This window comes from Tachypleus tridentatus, chromosome 13 (genome assembly GCF_004210375.1).
Source record: "Tachypleus tridentatus isolate NWPU-2018 chromosome 13, ASM421037v1, whole genome shotgun sequence".
Lineage (NCBI taxonomy): Eukaryota > Metazoa > Arthropoda > Merostomata > Xiphosura > Limulidae > Tachypleus > Tachypleus tridentatus.
The window spans coordinates 23,328,094-23,348,484 of record NC_134837.1 but is presented as its reverse complement, the minus strand read 5'-3'; the positions used below and the strand labels follow the sequence as shown (position 1 = coordinate 23,348,484).

At 33.8% G+C, this 20,391-nt stretch overlaps 2 protein-coding genes across 4 annotated transcripts in view; both read left to right on the top strand.

Moving 5' to 3' along the window:
* LOC143239503 (synaptogenesis protein syg-2-like) overlaps nucleotides 1-3,127 on the top strand; it is a 264,478-nt gene extending 261,351 nt beyond the window's left edge. The window contains exon 9 of the mRNA XM_076480635.1: nucleotides 2,573-3,127. Coding sequence (XP_076336750.1) covers nucleotides 2,573-2,928 — 356 coding nt within the window. The 3' untranslated portion in view covers nucleotides 2,929-3,127. The remainder of the gene's footprint in view (nucleotides 1-2,572) is intronic.
* Nucleotides 1-20,391, top strand: part of LOC143239403 (protein turtle-like) — a 666,407-nt gene that overhangs the window by 580,996 nt on the left and 65,020 nt on the right. The gene's annotated exons all lie outside the window — the stretch shown is intronic.

The following is a 20,391-nucleotide window of genomic DNA, read 5'->3' as shown; positions in this document are numbered from 1 at the left end:
TTTAAGGCTAATCGACACAGCTTCGGGTAGTAATACAAACAAAAGAAAATCGTGGAAAGGATTTCGGTTTAAAATTATTTCAACTCAAACGGAAGCTTGGGGGGCATATATAACCGGGGGCGTTCAGAAATATCTTTCTCTTCGCCCATATCGTGATTTGAATGTTCTGATGGGCATAATGTTAAAAGACAACTTGGGAAGAAATACCATTAGGCCTTTTCTAATGGTGAAGTGTAGAACTGTTTTACTTAAAGTGAATTAATTTAGGTATGCGGATAATGCTACGACATTTCGTCGAATTCATTATTCGATATTATACATCGGATCAACTGTTTAATGAATGTGTAGGTGTTAAAGGTTTCTTTTCTTTTTGAGTTCTTTATCATTCATTCTAGGAAAGGACTACTAGCCACTATGATACATGTTTATGCACGCCAGTTGTCCCAAAAATACCAATAATATTAAAGAAATATGAATAATTATGTGAAACATAACATATGATATAACACAAAGCAACTTGATTCACTTGTACGAATTCTAAAGTGCACGAAAGCAGATGATTTTTTTTACAAACCATAGGAGCTTTCGTATATCTATATTCATATACCCATATCATATATGGAGCTATAAAGAGATATAATGAGCTATCTTCAAGAATTAGTTAGCTTCTAATAGCCAAGTGTAACTAAATAAAACATTTAATAGTGATAAAGTTATCAGACATCCATCAACATACTAAATAGTTTACGAAACAAATGTAATATTTTGTTGTCAATGACTGGTTTGTTTTGTTTTGAATTTCGCGCAAAGCTACACGAGGGCTATCTGATCTAGCCGTCCTTAATTTTGCAGTGTAAGACTAGACGGAAGGCAGCTAGTTATCACCACCCACCTCCAACTCTTGGGCTACTCTTTTACCAACGAATAGTGGGATTGACTGTAGTAGAATTATAACGCCCCTATGGCTGAAAGGGCGAACATGTTTGGTGTGACGGGAATTCGAACCTGATACTCTCGGATTACGAGTCGAGTGCCTTAACCACTTGACCATGTCGAGCCTATTATCAATGAAAGCTCAGTCTGAATTTTGCTAACCCTAAATAACTTTCAATGATACTCCAACTGCTAGTTAAGTAAAGGAATTTCCAAATGCACCTGATTCATTTAGTTATATATTTCATAAGTAATAGAAGAATAATTTTAAAAATACAAGACGTGTCACAAAATTAGGAGAAATTATTAATTAATTCTTAATGCCTTTAGAACATGATCAATAATTACAAAACAATATTTAACATATGCATATATTAATGACTCCAAATACAACAAAACCAAAAACAATAGGCGGCGCAAATAAATGCAGAAAAACAAATATCTAGTGCGAGTTACATTGCAGGAAGAAAGACCTTTGAAGAAAATATATCACCATAACATAAGTACACGTGTAAGTTCTGGTATCTCAAATCTAAAACAACCTTTATCTATGTACAACCAGTTGTGAGAATGTTGTTGCTTTTAATGAAACAAAATTACAAAAATACAACGGATTACTACAGCCTTACTCTAAAGCTTACTTCACGAAGTTGGTAACGTGGTCCTCATAATGGTCCCATCGCTATATGAACAATATAATAAAGCCTATTATTAAACATACGAAACGGAATTTTTTTCTCTAAATCAGGATTTAGAGAAAAGCAGAGATGACTTCAGTTACAATATACATTTTTGTTTGTCCATGTATGAGTCTCGAACAAAAGTTGAGTTTCGTAGTCGGTATATTTCATGGTTTGTGCTGCAGTTTCACTTGTCCGTATCTTACGTACGACCCATGTTATTTTCGGAAAGGTTGTTTTAAAAGAAAATAAAACATGCTCTTTCCACGTTGTCTTTCTTGTACAAGTTATTATTAGCTTAAGTATTGTGTAAACACATGTAAATAAACGCACATATAAAAATATATAATTAACTATAAAAATGTGTACAACCTACAAATCAATGCAAAATAAGTCTGTTTGCACAACCACACATAGTTTAGTTTCACCCTGTAGCATTGTTTGCTCACTATAAGTTATAAATCATGTTACACTTTAAGACTAAAGTACCTACAGTTCTGAAAACAGTAATAAACGAAATAATACTAAACGCACACGTATATAGTAACAATACTCTGACAACTGCCAGTAACTACACTGACAGGGGTTCTAACACCAGTAATAAATTAAAACATATTAAATACACACACATACACACAAACACATAGCAGTAATATTCAAACATGCCAGTTTAACAGTTTTAGCTGTAGGTTAAAGTTCAGATGACATTTCATTTAAAGGTGTGTGATAATAAATGTGTATAACAATGAAGCTTTCGGGAGAAGAAATAGATTCGAATTACTTACCACGACCTAACTATTAGTTTTAAAAACAGATGTTCTTTAGCCATACAGTAATAATGACAGTTATATGCATATAGCACAATCTGAAAAGAAACGATTTTCTTTTCAAGTATTTTTATTAAAACCATGTAATATGTATATCCCACCTTTTACGCCGTTTGTTTATATGCCATGCAGACAAACCCGAATGTGCATTGGAACAGCAACAGACTTACCATGCTACAACTGGGGAGATTGTCGAAGTGTTCTGTCATATCGCTGCTGACCCTCCAGAAGTTACTTTCACCTGGATGTTTAATAACTCGAAGCATCATAGAGAACTACTGTCATTTGTAAGTAGCGGAACACACAGCATTGCCAAAGTTAGAATAGAGAAGAAAGAAGATTTCGGTACTTTGACATGTAAAGCGAAAAACCTCGTGGGTATACAGGAAGAACCTTGTCGTTACGTTCTGGTTCAAGTATGTAAGTATATCCGTCATCATGACACTTGTGTAACAGTAAGTATATCCGTCATCATGACACTTGTGTAACAGTAAGTATATCCGTCATCATGACACTTGTGTAACAGTAAGTATATCCGTCATCATGACACTTGTGTAACAGTAAGTATATCCGTTATCTTGTGTAGCATTGTTATTAAGGAACGACCGAATGTTGATTTATGTCACTGTTTCAAGAACGTTTGTTCACCCACCAACAAACCTTTCTCTGCCAATATTATGGGGTTTCTCAGACATGTGAAATAAAGATTTTTGTTCTGAAGATTTAGTAATAAAAGAGTCTGTATGTATAAAAATAAAACAATAATTATAATTTAGCGCATGTTACGGATAGTTACATAGATCAACTCAGTATATCGTGTTCTGTATATTTTTGCTTCATTCTAAATTTACATTTCTACTTATTATTCGATTCATTAGCTATAAAGATGAAAGTTTAGTCTTTATTAGCAAACTTTGTTTCATGTTTTGGCCGTGAGTTAAGCAAAACCGCATTCAAAATATGTAAAAGAAATGTTTCGTCATGTCATCAACTGACACCTTTATATACAAAAAGAGCTAAAGTACTCAAATATAAACGTCAGGTCAGCGCTTGAGACTTAAAGGAATTTCAGCTAATACACAAACGTCTTAATCTATATTATTATAATAGTACTGTTTGTTGTATGTCTATGTATGAGAGTGTGGATGGATCTTCATAAAAATTGCTGTGGAGGTTCATTAGGTCCAAGCGGGGGGGAGATACAAAATTTGTGATTTGTAGATTTTTTATGGTCTTTTTTTTTTACAAATAGATATAAGAGAAACACCTTCTTATGTTCTAATTCATGTTTAAATTCGTTCAAGCTATGAAATAGCTATTATTACTGTGAAATACAAGGCGAGTTCACTATATTTTTAACATGCATTCAGAATGAATATAAAGAAGAATTTGGTAGAATATTTAACTAAACCTTATGTTATGCAGTATAGGAGTTCATCATATCATAGTACTTATATTCATGATTAGAGTACCGTCACATTAAGGATACATTTCACCTGAGCGAACGATATCCATTTAGTTTATGTATCGAAAAATAATGATGCTTCATGAATTTATAAGTCAGTGTTCTTCCAATCAATATAAATAACACCATAAATTAATAACAAGAAAGAAAAACGGAGAACATAAACGGAGAACATCGCTTACAAAAATGTATTACTAACATGTGTCACAAGAGTTACTTAACTAAGTAGAATTAATGTGTGCAGATAACATTACGAAAATCAAATCAAATGAGGCTTGGTAAACAACAGTTAATCATCAGATATTAGCGTACGGTTGACTTAAATTGAAACAACTCCTCGGTATAAGTAAATAATAATGTGTTATTAATGTTTATCCGAAAATCTGTCTTGTTAATTACTTTGACAAAATTGATAATAATTACAATTCACTTATGTAGTACAGTTCACACCATAACAGTCGTTGTTCATGAAAATTGATGATATAAATAGGTCCTAGAGCATCAAAATCTTTTTTGATGTTTGGAAGACGGTCTTGTCATAGATATGACACTCATAGTATAATTTAAATAATATTATACTCTTTACAATTTTTAACACATGTACATATATCCTTTCATTTTAACATAACTTACACATAAGTCAATCACCTTATTAGACAAATAAAACTATCTTAAATAGAGCCTAATATATAACTTAAATCTATGTCTTCTCGTCCTGTTTTCTTCAGAATACAATACAAAGACATCTTAAGCCTTTTTCGATCGATCTTCTGAATAATATAAACATTAGCTGGATCACCTCTTACTGTTGTTTTATCAAGAGAAAACAGCTTAAAAGATCTTAACCTATCCTTATCAGATAACCATTCCATCTCCTGAATTATCCAATAGTTCTCATTTGAACCCCTTTTAATAAGTGAATATCCTTTCTAAGATAAAATACTAAACTATACCCAGTACTTACGTGAGACCTAACTTAGAGATTGGTACACGGAAATAATATAATTACCTCTTTCGACATTTATTTAATATGTCTATAAATAAGTCTAGAATTCTTGTAGTTTCAGTAGTAGCAACACATTATTGACAAGATGGCTTGACTGACATAGCTACTCTGCCACGACTCCAACATCCTCTTCTTCAGTCACGTTATTTCACACTCGACAAATCTTTAAAGATTTCTTACTCTACACATTGTTAGGTTCTTGATTACACAGCACATTGTAAAATTACTTCATTTAACTTTTCACATTAATAATCATATTGTTTAAAACGTATCCCTTAATCCACACTTTGTTGCATGCATTCTTTACTAAAGCACTCAACATACCTAACATATTGTTTAAAACGTATCCCCTTAATCCACACTTTGTTGCATGCATTCTTTACTAAAGCACTCAACATACCTAACATATTGTTTAAAACGTATCCCCTTAATCCACACTTTGTTGCATGCATTCTTTACTAAAACACTCAACATACCTAACATATTGTTTAAAACGTATCCCCTTAATCCACACTTTGTTGCATGCATTCTTTACTAAAACACTCAACATACCTAACATATTGTTTAAAACGTATCCCTTAATCCCACTTTGTTGCATGCGTTCTTTACTAAAGCACTCAACATACCTAACATTGTTTAAAACGTATCCCCTTATCCACACTTTGTTGCATGCGTTCTTTACTAAAGCACTCAACATACCTAACATATTGTTTAAAACGTATCCCCTTAATCCACACTTTGTTGCATGCATTCTTTACTAAAGCACTCAACATACCTAACATATTGTTTAAAACGTATCCCCTTAATCCACACTTTGTTGCATGCATTCTTTACTAAAGCACTCAACATACCTAACATATTGTTTAAAACGTATCCCCTTAATCCACACTTTGTTGCATGCATTCTTTACTAAAACACTCAACATACCTAACATATTCTTTAAAACGTATGCCCTTAATCCAGGCTTTGTTGCATGCGTTCTTTACTAAAGCACTCAACATACCTAACATATTGTTTAAAACGTATCCCTTAATCCACACTTTGTTGCATGCATTCTTTACTAAAGCACTCAACATACCTAACATATTGTTTAAAACGTATCCCTTAATCCACACTTTGTTGCATGCGTTCTTTACTAAAGCACTCAACATACCTAACATATTGTTTAAAACGTATCCCCAATCCACACTTTGTTGCATGCATTCTTTACTAAAGCACTCAACATACCTAACATATTGTTTAAAACGTATCCCCTTAATCCACACTTTGTTGCATGCGTTCTTTACTAAAGCACTCAACATACCTAACATATTGTTTAAAACGTATCCCCTTAATCCACACTTTGTTGCGTGCGTTCTTTACTAAAGGCACTCAACATACATAACATATTGTTTAAAACGTATCCCCTTAATCCACACTTTGTTGCGTGCGTTCTTTGCTAAAACACTCAACATACCTAACATATTGTTTAAAACGTATGCCTTGATCAGGCTTTGTTGCATGCGTTCTTTGCTAAAGCACTCAACATACCTAACATATTGTTTAAAACGTATCCCCAATCCACACTTTGTTGCATGCGTTCTTTACTAAAGCACTCAACATACCTAACATATTGTTTAAAACGTATCCCCTTAATCCACACTTTGTTGCATGCATTCTTTACTAAAGCACTCAACATACCTAACATATTGTTTAAAACGTATCCCCTTAATCCACACTTTGTTGCATGCGTTCTTTACTAAAGCACTCAACATACCTAACATATTGTTTAAAACGTATCCCCTTAATCCACACTTTGTTGCATGCGTTCTTTACTAAAGCACTCAACATACCTAACATATTGTTTAAAACGTATCCCTTAATCCACACTTTGTTGCATGCGTTCTTTACTAAAGCACTCAACACACCTAACATATTGTTTAAAACGTATCCCCTTAATCCACACTTTGTTGCGTGCGTTCTTTACTAAAGACACTCAACATACCTAACATATTGTTTAAAACGTATCCCCTTAATCCACACTTTGTTGCGTGCGTTCTTTACTAAAACACTCAACATACCTAACATATTGTTTAAAACGTATCCCCTTAATCCACACTTTGTTGCGTGCATTCTTTACTAAAGCACTCAACATACCTAACATATTGTTTAAAACGTATCCCTTGATCCACACTTTGTTGCGTGCGTTCTTTACTAAAGCACTCAACATACCTAACATATTGTTTAAAACGTATCCCCTTAATCCACACTTTGTTGCATGCATTCTTTACTAAAGCACTCAACATACCTAACATATTGTTTAAAACGTATCCCCTTAATCCACACTTTGTTGCATGCGTTCTTTACTAAAGCACTCAACATACCTAACATATTGTTTAAAACGTATCCCCTTAATCCACACTTTGTTGCATGCGTTCTTTACTAAAGCACTCAACATACCTAACATATTGTTTAAAACGTATCCCCTTAATCCACACTTTGTTGCATGCATTCTTTACTAAAGCACTCAACATACCTAACATATTGTTTAAAACGTATCCCCTTAATCCACTTTTTGTTGCGTGCGTTCTTTGCTAAAGCACTCAACATACCTAACATATTGTTTAAGGCGTATCCCCTTAATCCACACTTTTTGCGTGCGTTCTTTGCTAAAGCACTCAACATACCTAACATGTTGTTTAAAACGTATCCCTTAATCCACACTTTGTTTGCGTGCGTTCTTTGCTAAAGCACTCAACATACCTAACATATTGTTTAAAACGTATCCCTTGATCCACACTTTGTTGCGTGCGTTCTTTACTAAAGCACTCAACATACATAACATATTGTTTAAAGCGTATCCCTTAATCCACACTTTGTTGCGTGCGTTCTTTGCTAAAACACTCAACATACCTAACATATTGTTTAAAGACGTATACCCTGATCCAAACTTTGTTTGCGTGCGTTCTTTGCTAAAGGCACTCAACATACCTAACATATTGTTTAAAGGCGTATCCCCTTAATCCACGCTTTGTTGCGTGCGTTCTTTACTAAAGCACTCAACATACCTAACATATTGTTTAAAACGTATCCCCTTATCCACGCTTTGTTGCATGCGTTCTTTACTAAAGCACTCAACATACCTAACATATTGTTTAAAACGTATCCCTTAATCCACACTTTGTTTGCGTGCATTCTTTACTAAAGCACTCAACATACCTAACATATTGTTTAAAACGTATCCCTTAATCCACACTTTGTTGCGTGCGTTCTTTACTAAAGCACTCAACATACCTAACATATTGTTTAAAACGTATCCCCTTAATCCACTTTTGTTTGCGTGCGTTCTTTACTAAAGCACTCAACACACCTAACATATTGTTTAAAACGTATCCCTTAATCCACGCTTTGTTTGCGTGCGTTCTTTGCTAAAGCACTCAACATACCTAACATGTTGTTTAAAACGTATCCCCTTAATCCACGCTTTGTTGCGTGCGTTCTTTACTAAAGCACTCAACATACCTAACATATTGTTTAAAGGCGTATCCCCAATCCACACTTTGTTTGCGTGCGTTCTTTGCTAAAGCACTCAACATACCTAATATATTGTTTAAAACGTATCCCCTTAATCCACACTTTGTTGCATGCATTCTTTGCTAAAGCACTCAACATACCTAACATATTGTTTAAAACGTATCCCTTAATCCACACTTTGTTGCATGCGTTCTTTACTAAAGCACTCAACATACCTAACATATTGTTTAAAACGTATCCCTTAATCCACACTTTGTTGCATGCATTCTTTACTAAAGCACTCAACACACCTAACATATTGTTTAAAACGTATCCCTTAATCCACACTTTGTTGCATGCATTCTTTACTAAAGCACTCACCATACCTAACATATTGTTGAACACATTCTTATCTATTGTCGTCTTATTCTACAAAGTGATAAGAAGGTTAGTAATTGATTGTACCATCTGCAAATTGATAAGATTGAATTTTATCTTTTTCGATATGTTGATTAATAAATGTATTATTTAATTTCTTATCTCGCTATAAATACATTTTTTATCTAATTAATCATTATATACAAAAATTCTTAAATTTATGTTTACTGAATATTTTTTTCATTTCATACATTAGCATGTTTTATTGAATTTGGCCTTACATCGTAAAATACATTCTTCATTGACCTTGTCATATTGTTATAACACATTGAATGTACGTAAATCTTTACTGTGTACATAACATGCCTTGTCATATTGTTATAACACATTGAATGTACGTAAATCTTTACTGTGTACATAACATGCCTTGTCATATTGTTATAACACATTGAATGTACGTAAATCTTTACTGTGTACATAACATGCCTTGTCATATTGTTATAACACATTGAATGTACGTAAATCTTTACTGTGTACATAACATGCCTTGTCATATTGTTATAACACATTGAATGTACGTAAATCTTTACTGTGTACATAACATGCCTTGTCATATTGTTATAACACATTGAATGTACGTAAATCTTTATTGTGTACATAACATGCCTTGTCATATTGTTATAACACATTGAATGTACGTAAATTTTCACTGTGTACATAACATGTTTAGACATTTCCTGGCTTGATGTACGTGATATTTTCAGGATTGGCTCGTACTTGACACTGTGCACCCATGGTCCTCGATACACACTGCTTTATCCAAACTATACAAAACTATTCAATTTTTACCTAAAATTTTATGTAAGTTTAATTTTAGCATTTAAACTGGAGAAAATAGCTTTATAAATATTCTAAACAGTCGGTAAGCTTATTTCTAGCGTCTTTATTAGGATAAATATTGTTCTTTTTATAGCTATTAATCATAAATAGGTTACGTTCTAACTAATAAGTAAGTGAAATACATTACTCGTATGAAAGTAAGCTCCAATTAAGCTTCGTCGAAGCATGCAATATATATAGCTCTTTCTATAACTTCTGAGGTAGGAAAATGGATGCTTTTCTTTTACACAGATAACAATAAAGTTTCAACAAAGCTGCAACATAGAGCTTGTTTAGCACGTATTATATGCATTCCGTCATAACTATATATTTTACTCTGCCATCCAAGCTAGCAAAATTAGCTTTTATTTTCGCATTCAAACGGAAAAAACTTGCGTCTTTGCATTCAAGGTATTATAGTGTTTTTTGTACATTAAGTTAATTCACTTTTTCAGTACTTAAAGTTTATTTTTACACAGAATATTTCCACATTTTGTAGTTGCATCTAATGCATATTACTTAGATTTTTTCATGTTTCACTTGCATTTGAATTATTTACGGAAAATTGCCAACAAACACCCATTATGTGTTATTTCTACGTTGTGTTTACGATATAAGCCTGTGTATTCCTTTGTTAGGAATATTTAATACGCATAATAGGCACTGCGCTAATGCTTTTCTGTTTAATATAATATCTGGCGTAATATTTCAAGGATTTACGGAAGAAATACGGCTTAGATCATTACTTTGTGAATGCTTTATAAGAAATCGAGAATACTCACAAGTTATCCGATCAGATGGAAACTAGCCACATCATTATAATCTTCTTATTTGAAGGTTACTCTGAAATTAGGGTGAAAGCATTTCATAACAAGCTGTTCTATCTCTGATGTGTTCGAATTTCTTAGTAATGTTTAATTTTCGAAGTTTGAAAACATGCGTAGATCAGTGGTGATAACACTATATAATATAAAGTTAGAACAGTTCATCTGACGGAGTAAACTTCAACTTGAATACATTTATTACATTCTATTACTGTGTAAAATATTGCCACAACTGTTTGAACTCCAGCACTATCAACGTAGTTCAAACTTTTTTTAATTACTTTTGCATAATGTAATGTACATTTAGTTTCATTTTAGTAAGTTCTCTCGCTTTACAAACTCTCCGGATTACTAGATATTTGTAAACCGGATCTTGTATAAGAGAAGCAACATGATAGGACTATTTAATTAAATAGCGATATCATTGTGATCTAAGAATGTAAGCAGGAAAATCTTAAGAAAGTTTGTTTGTTTTTTGAAATTCGTGCAAAGCTACACGAGGGCTATCTGCGCTAGCCGTCCCTAATTTAGCAGTGTAAGACTAAAGGTAAGGCAGCTAGTCATCACCACCCACCGCCAACTCTTGGGCTACTCTTTTACCAACAAATAGTGGGATTAACCGTTATATTATAACGCCACCACGGCTTAAAGGGTGAGCATGTTTAGTGTGAAGGGAATTCGAACCCGCGACTCTCAGATTAGGAGTCGAGCGCCTTAACCACCTGGTCATGCTGGGTCAATATTTTAAGGAGATACTCGGAAAGTATACATGAAGAATCAACATTTAAGAAAGTTTTAAAGCAAGAAAAACACTCAAAAGCGGAATAAAAAAGGATAAGTTTATGAAATACCAGTTAAAGTTCCAATAACGCTATGAAGTAAAAATGTCGTTTATTAAGTAAGACTGGTTTCTGTTAAAGTCGTATATATAAATATAATGTTTATTTTGTTAAACTTTATTAACTACGCTTTTAACAATCTAATCTAGGACATTGTGGATACTATAAGATATATATATATATATGATACAAAAATTCTGTATGATATAATAAAATAACAAAAACTCTATTTGAAATACTAATCTAGAAACATAGCCATAAAATGTTCCAAGAAATGCTCAGATAGCAAGTATCTGTAGTACATAAGCTTTCACTACGGATTTTCACTTTACAAATCCTTGTTGGGATATAAAGAACGAGATGTCTGAATACGAGGAAAATCAACCAATTTTTGCGCCGGTGTTTCTTTATTTCAAACTTTTACGTGCCCCTGACACGGTATCTAACAGGCTTTGCTCTAGAAACAGTGTTAAATCATATTACTGTTTTATAATTTACACTTCTAATCACACTAAACAAAGCCATTGAACGTTGTTAAATATTTTGTTTGAATATATATATCATCCAGTTCTTTTCAGGGAGCTGCAGGGAAAATTAGAATTCGTTTGTTTTTTGCTGTGGTTAGTGAAACTAAAAGATACAAGATTTGCAGTCCTGATTTATAAATACCAAACGTTTTACGTGGAAACGTATATTTTAGAACAAATATAATGGAATAAGTTTGGAGAGTTGTTTATTTCACAAGTTTTAAAACTACGTGTTTGTTTCTTAACGTCCATCTGTGTGATGAACTTGGTGTAAATTGCATATGTTATTGTGTTTGAAGAAGTTACCCCGGTCCTCATTTTGATAAATTGCTGTAACTTTCTAGATAAAATTTATTGGGTTTATTTTTGGTTGTAGTAGACAAGGCTGGGCAAGCCTATATCTCTTACCAAACCGTATTTAATACATAACAATAAAACACAATGTAATCAAGAATGAAAAGTTTCTCGATACACGAAGTGTTTATAATAAAACAAAATCAACCTGTATATTACAATTCTCCAAATTTAGTCATGTTGCCACCTAACTTGCAGATCATATTTTGTAGGCACAAAGAAAGCCACAAAAAAGACAATAATTTTTTTAGAGAATAATGAGATATTCTGATCTGAATCGAAGTGCACTTGATCAGTAATGAAAATAATTCCATGTATAGTGTAACTGGTTACAGGAAGGTATGCATCTCTGAGGCTTACCTAAACCATCAGGTCATCCCTTAAGTAATGTCCGATTTTGGGTTCAAAAAAGAGAAAGGATTTCATATGCTTTTAATGTTATTTAATCAATAATGTATGTTCCATTATTATTAATTACTTCCTGTCAATTATTCACAAGCTTATGAATGCCACTTCTATAAAATTCTTGAGGTTTGGAGGAAAAGAATGTAGATAGGGTGGTTTTGACATCTTCATGTGTTCCAAGCCCTTTTCCATCAAGATAATTCTGCAAACTTCGGAACAGGTGATATTCAGATGGGACAAGGTCTGAAGAATAAGGAAGATGTGGAAGTTTTTCCCAGTCTAGTTCTTCAGTATCTACAGATACGATCCTTGCTGTATGGAGCCGTGCATTATCCTGGTGTAACACAACACCTTTATGATTAATCAAAGCAGGCCTGTTTTCTTTCAGTTCAACATTCAAGCGCTCTAACTGTTAACAACAGAAGTCTTAACCAAACACTTAACAAGACTTTCCTAGGGTGGAGGTCCATTTTGGGCTCTGCTTCAATCAGTTTACTTGCACTAAGCCAGTGTCTGTGGCGCTTAACATTTTTCATCTCCTCTCACTAACCTGCCCAAAAAAGTTACGTTAACGAGAGTGCAGAGAAGTGCAAATGACCAATCTTGCTCTAAGGTTGGCTTCTATCAAATCATGGGGGACATTTTCAAGCTGTTGCAGATGACGGTGAACTGTTGAATGGGTTGAATTAAGCTTCTGTGCTAGTTCTTCAACTGTTACAGCACAATCTTCGTGAAGTTCAGCCAGCAGCAAGTCATCATTAAACTCAACAGGACCACCTGAATGTGGAGCATCACTTGAGCTTTAGTCACCTGATCTGAACTTCTGAAACCACTTTTGACATTTTCTTTCATTGAGATACTGCACCATAAATACCTTGAATGTTTTGTGTAGTTTCTAGTGCACTATTGCATTATATGCCTAATGTGCTCCTCAGACACATCCATCTTCATAAGGGTTTATTTAATTAATGATCTGAAAAAGTGGAGTTGGGTTAGTTTCTTTTATTTGTCTGAACATTTTTATACACGTCCTACTACATATTATAGTCATTAAAGCCTTCTACAAAGACAGAAATGATGATACACTTTCTGTATTAAAATTTCGGACATTACTTTTGAGATGACCTTAAAGTTCTGGTAGCGAAAGACGTCCTAACTACCTTCGCGAAATTCATAGGCAAAGATACTAACGTTCTAAGCAAACCCAACCAACAAGAAGGAATACTATTTCAAGCAAAATATCTGGTTACTGAACCTGATCACCAACTTCGTTGCCAAACTCCTTGCGACAAACGTAAAGCTAATATTTAACGAAGTAAGGAGCCTGAAATAACAGATATAACCAAAACATTCTGAAATACTTTTATATAATGAAAAGAAGATTAATGGTTTACTTGAGGTGGTCCAGGCCTTTAATGATTATTTTATACATTCAAATAGTTTTTATTTTGCTTTGTTTCTTTCTTCTTTTTTTTACATTGACTTTTCCTTCATACCCGGCCCAAGTTCGAATTTCCGTCACACAAAACATGCCCGCCCTGTCAGCCGTGGGAGCGTCGTAATGTTACGGTCAATCCCACTATTTGTTGGTAAAAGAGTAACCCAAGAGTTGGCGGTGGATGATGATGACTAGCTGCCTTCCCTCTAGTCTTATAGTCTTACACTGCTAAATTAGGGACGGCTAGATCAGATAGCCCTCGTGTAGCTTTACGCGAAATTCAAAACAAACAAACAAACGTTCATACTCCACCCATTCAGTGGTGTTCCTTTCTAATTCTCATTCGTTGACAACGATTAATTAAGGCGGTCCAAACATTTCTCTGTCGTGAATTATTCATCAGTATCGTCAATTTTGAAAACAGTTACGGCAATCTTAACATCTATGTAAGCGTTTTTTTAATCACTAGGATTTAAACCTTATGAATTAATATTAAAAATTATTAGGCGAAACATTAAAATCGCTTTAGCGAGACAAATTATTTCTTTATAACAGTTCTTAAAATTAGGAATAGTAATAATAAAATTACTGATATAAAACGTATTAAAATTCTGAGGTAATAATAAACAAGAGAAATAAAAAATGAAAATATTATTGTCACTGACTTCAAAGCAGTAATGAAAACTTTATATTAATTAACAGTCAGAGCACCGAAGTAATCAATGTTAAACTTAATTTAAAGAAAGCACAAATAAACAATTTAAAAAAAAACACTTAACGAAACTAATCCGAATAACCAGGGACGTCTGCAAAAAAGATTCTCAGAGATGATATGCGGGTTTGAAACTTCGTATGAGGAAGCCACTTAAGTAAATTACATTGGTATTCATCACGTGAAATTTTGGGTTTTACTGCGAGCATTAATCTCTTTTACTGGGTTCTTCCCAAGCAATCGAATAACGATTTTCTAAGAGTTCACGTAATATTTTCTGTAGATATGTAACTAAGCAACGATATAAACGGTGTTTAGATAATAAGAATTATCCGAGCAAGTTTGTTTGTTTGTTTTCTTTTTGCAAAGCCACATCGGACTATCTGCTCAGCCCACCAAAGGGAATCGAACCCCTGATTTTAGCCTTGTAAATCCGGAGACATACCGCTGTACTAGCTGGGGGCTTATCCGAGCAAACCATCACTAAACGGATAGAAGGGTTAGAGACTAAGTTAACTTTTAAAATTACCTTGAAAATATTTGTGAAGAACAAAATCAACCTAAAAATTCTTTTATTCTAATGTATTTTCAGAATTAAATATCTTAAAATTCGCGATGAAAACGTACACTTAGCAATAAGAATCTAGTTTGTTGTCAAATGACCAAGAGGTTTTGAACAGCAGTTGGAAGTAATTTCATTGTTACATGACCAGGAGGTTTACAACAGCAATTGGTTTGTTTGTTTTGGAATTTCGTGGAAGCTACTCGAGGGCTATCTGCGGTAGCCGTTCCTAATTTAGCAGTGTAAGACTAGAGGGAAGGTAGCTAGTCATCATCATCCATAGCTAACTCTTTGGCTACTCTTTAACAACGAATAGTGGGATTGACCGTCACATTATAACGCCCTCACAGTTGAAAGGGAGAACATGTTTGGTGCGATTGGGATTCAAATCCGCGACCCTCACATTACAAGTCGAGCCAGCGTCTTAACCATTTGGCCATGCCGGGTCTCGGTTATATGAAAATGTATATTTATTAATTAAGATAATTAATAATAAAGAAGAGAATGTGTTTTAAACTGATGTTAGTTTCAAATATATAAATATTAACTAAGAGAAACAACTAATAACGAAGAAAATGTATTTTAAACTGAAGTTAGTTTTAAATATCTAAATATTAATTAAGAGAAACAACTAATAACGAAGACAATGTATTTTAAATTAAAGTTAGTTTTAAATATATAAATATTAATTAAGAGAAACAACTAATAAAGAAGAGAATGTGTTTTAAACTAAAGTTAGTTTTAAATATATAAATATTAATTAAGAGAAACGACTAATAACGAAGAAAATGTATTTTAAACTAAAGTTAGTTTTAAATATATAAATATTAATTAAGAGAAACGACTAATAACGAAGAAAATGTATTTTAAACTAAAGTTAGTTTTAAATATATAAATATTAATTAAGAGAAGCAACTAATAACGAAGAAAATGTGTTTTAAATTAAAGTTAGTTTTAAATATGTAATTTTGTATTTAATTTATATTTATTACACATATTAAGGAATTCAAATAATCAAAAGAAGCTAAGAAATTCTGTTTTTAAAGGATCTATCACGCGAATAAAATACGAACTTCTCTCTAAGCAAGCAGGCCCATAAAATGAAATTAGAAGCTCTAATTCCAATATTGTTGTTGTTTTTTTTTACCTTTTAAAATCAAATAGCAAATATAACACGTTTACATCTGTTATCTGTCACTAACAATATCTTTTATGTTATACTGCGTAGCAACAAAAGTGTCTAAGTTATATAAAACCAGTTTCTCACGTCACGTCACGCTTGATTTCTCGATGTAGAAGGAATAATAAAAGTCAAAATGCATACATGTATATCCAGATTGAAAAGATCGATTAATGTTTCCTCATCACGATTTTAGTGACGGGGGTGAAAGGTTGCCGAGAAACATTATAAGTGTAGTGAATGTTGATATAATAAGCCTGAAGTAAAGGCGTAGTGTGGGATCTCTTAGTTCAGGGTTCTCCAAACTACAGTCCGCGACTTCGATTTATCCGACCTGCCAACAGTTTATTAAAGTAATAATATAAATTTTTAATGTTATAAAAACAAAATATATAATGTGATTGAGCGAAGGCCAATATAGTTGGATACAGCCCGCCAACAGCTCATTAAAGTAATAAAATGATATAATGATATCATTTTCATTTTTAATGATATAAAAATAAAAAATAAAACGTAATTGAGCAAAAGTCAATCTAGATGCGATACATTTTACTATTTGCTGGAAAACGTCATATTATTTAGTATTACGTCATCTCACCTGTAGATCCTAGTGTCCTGAAGCAACATGTTTCTTTCCACACCTGCTCCGTGTACCTCAGTGTGTGTCAGTGAATCCTGCTGTTAACTTTATGTTCGAGTTCACTGTTATTCCTAGTTATTATCTCAGGACAATAAAGGCAAGAGGAGAAAAGTTGACTCTCAATGTCGTGTTTTTAAAGAAAAATGAATTGTGGAGAAATTCGTTATTGAATCACGTAACACAGAACTGTACTTAATATGCAACATTCGTATACATTATGAAACCAAGCATTCTTCAGAGTATTCTCAGTTCACGAGAATGTTTTGTTCAGACAAATTCGAAACCTTATCGTCACAACACTTTTCGTTTTAGAGGAAGACAGCCGAGAATGAAGCTGCAACAAGAGCAAGTTGTCATCTTTGATGATAGGAACACTAATTTTGAACCTCAGTTGGGTGTAATTTTGTCAGAAAGTACCAGTTTCATGCTTCTCACTATGCTAAAAAAAGACGGTTGTGCATCTTAAATGTTTTCAATTAGTCCTCTTATGAGAAATAAGTTAGTGATATTATATTCTGATCATGTATACATCCATACTTAATTTTACCACGACCCCTTCAGCTCAGGAAGCCTAAAAGATCTGCCACCCTTGTCCAAAAGGTTTGGAGATCTCTGTGACCTAGTTTAAAGCCAAGTGCATACGCTTTAGAATGAAAGTAAATATATCGATTCAATGTTAAACTTCGTTTCTGAATTAAGTTATGTTCTGCTATATCACAAAGGTTTTAATTAGGAACAAATATTTTTATCAAGATATTTCTTCCAGTCTTCTTGTTTATATATTTCATTTTATACATCCAGTACACTGACGAACAATAATATTAGGTTATACTTTTGTTGCTAAGCAACATGACATAAAACCATTGTTCTAATGTACTGGATTTTCTGTATAATATAAGACCAACCATTATTCAATAAATACATCACCAATTCACTTCATGAATAATCTTAATTTTCATTGGTTAACAAAGGAGTTTACTGACGTTTGACTGTCTCGTCTGCACTTTTCTGTTTCTTTGTTGGTCAACAAGCTTGATTTCGCAAAATATACTCATTTCAATCAGTTATGAAATTTGAGATTAGGGTACATTGTGAGGTGGGGTGGTAGTACTTGTCCCGTCGTTTTGACAAGTTGTACAACAGTAACCTGATATTACCGTTCGTCTGTTTACTGAAAATGTAAAATGAAATGTATAGCTAGCGAAACAAGAGAAACGTTTTGATTTCTTCAGTTCGTATTTCCATTGATTAAAAGGTTTGTCTGATATGTTCTGTTACGTTTCCGTTAACTCCAGAGATATTTTAGACACACTATAAGCGAATCATAAAAACATTAAGAAAAGAAAATACCACTAAAATCTTTTGAAAAAGAAAAACCAGAATTTCACACTAATGATACTCCATTTGTTCAACCTTTCACACTAACGATACTCCATTTGTTCTGCCTTTCACACTAACGATACTCCATTTGTTCTACCTTTCACACTAACGATACTCCATTTGTTCTGCCTTTCGCACTGACGATACTCCATTTGTTTTATTTTTCGCATTGATGATACTCCTTTGTTCTACCTTTCACACTCACGATACTTCATTTGTTCTACCTTTCACACTCACGATACTCTATTTATTCTGCAACTCACACTGACAATGCTTTGTTTGTTTTGCCTTTCACACTGACGATACTCCATTTGTTTTACCTTTCGCACTGACGATACTCCATTTATTCTACCTTTCACACTGACGATACTCCATTTGTTCTGCCTTTCACACTAACGATGCTCCATTTGTTCTGCCTTTCACACTGACGATACTCCATTTGTTCTGCCTTTCACACTAACGATACTCCATTTGTTCTGCCTTTCACACTGACGATGCTCCATTTTGTTCTGCCTTTCACACTAACGATACTCCGTTTGTTCTGCCTTTCACACTAACGATACTGCGTTTGGTTCTGCCTTTCACACTGACGATCTCCATTTGTTCTGCCTTTCACGACTAACGATTCTCCATTTATTCTGCCTTTCACACTAACGATGCTCCATTTGTTCTACCTTTTTGCGCTGACGATACTCCGTTTGGTTCTTCCTTCTCACTGACGATCTCCATTTTGTTCTGCAACTTTCGCACTGACGATGCTCCGTTTGTTCTGCCTTTCACGCTGACGATATCCGTTTTGTTCTGCAGCTCACTCTAACGATACTCCGTTTGGTTCTGCCTTCCTCACTAAAACGATAGCTGCGTTTGTTCTTTGCAGCTCACACTGACGATGCTCCGTTTGTTCTGCCTTTCTCACTAACGATACTCCATTTGTTCTACTTTTCACACTGACGATACTCCATTTGTTCTGCCTTTTCACACTGACGATACTCCATTTGTTCTACTTTTTTGCATGCTAACGATACTCCATTTGTTCTACCTTTCACACTGACGATACTCCATGATGTTTTGCCTTTTCACACTGACGATACTCCATTTGTTCTACCTTTCACACTAACGATACTCCATTTGTTCTGCCTTTCACACTGACGATACTCCATTTGTTCTACCTTCTCACACTAACGATACTCCATTTGTTCTGCAACTTCACTGACGATACTCCATTTGTTCTACCTTTCACACTCGACGATACTCCATTTGTTCTACCTTTCACACTCGACGATACTCCATTTTGTTCTATTCTTTCACACTGACGATACTCCATTTGTTCTACCTTTCACTCACGATACTCCATTTTTGTTCTACCTTTCACACTAACGATACTCCATTTGTTCTACCTTTCACACTGACGATACTCCATTTCTTCTTCCTTTCACACTAACGATACTCCCGTTTTGTTCTACCTTTCACACTGACGATTACTCCATTTTGTTCTGCACCTTTCACACTAACGATACTCCATTTTGTTACATGCCTTTCACACTTAACGATACTCCATTTTGTTCTACCTTTCACACTAACGATGCTCCATTTTGTTCTGCAGCTTACTGGTTGATCTGTGGTAGCAGTTTGAGCGATCACACTGTTACTGTAGCCTAACTATCAAAACTGAATCATTAGTATAAATTACTCCACTATACTTACATCAACCACATTCAAGGGTAATGTTGTGTAATAATGTGTTGGTTTATTATTTCAAATATGCTCTACAGGTAATTCTTCAAATTTTCTGACAAAACATTGCAGCTGGAATATGAAACATATAAGTTAATTATTTTTTCTTTTATCAAGAGTATATTCACAACATTGC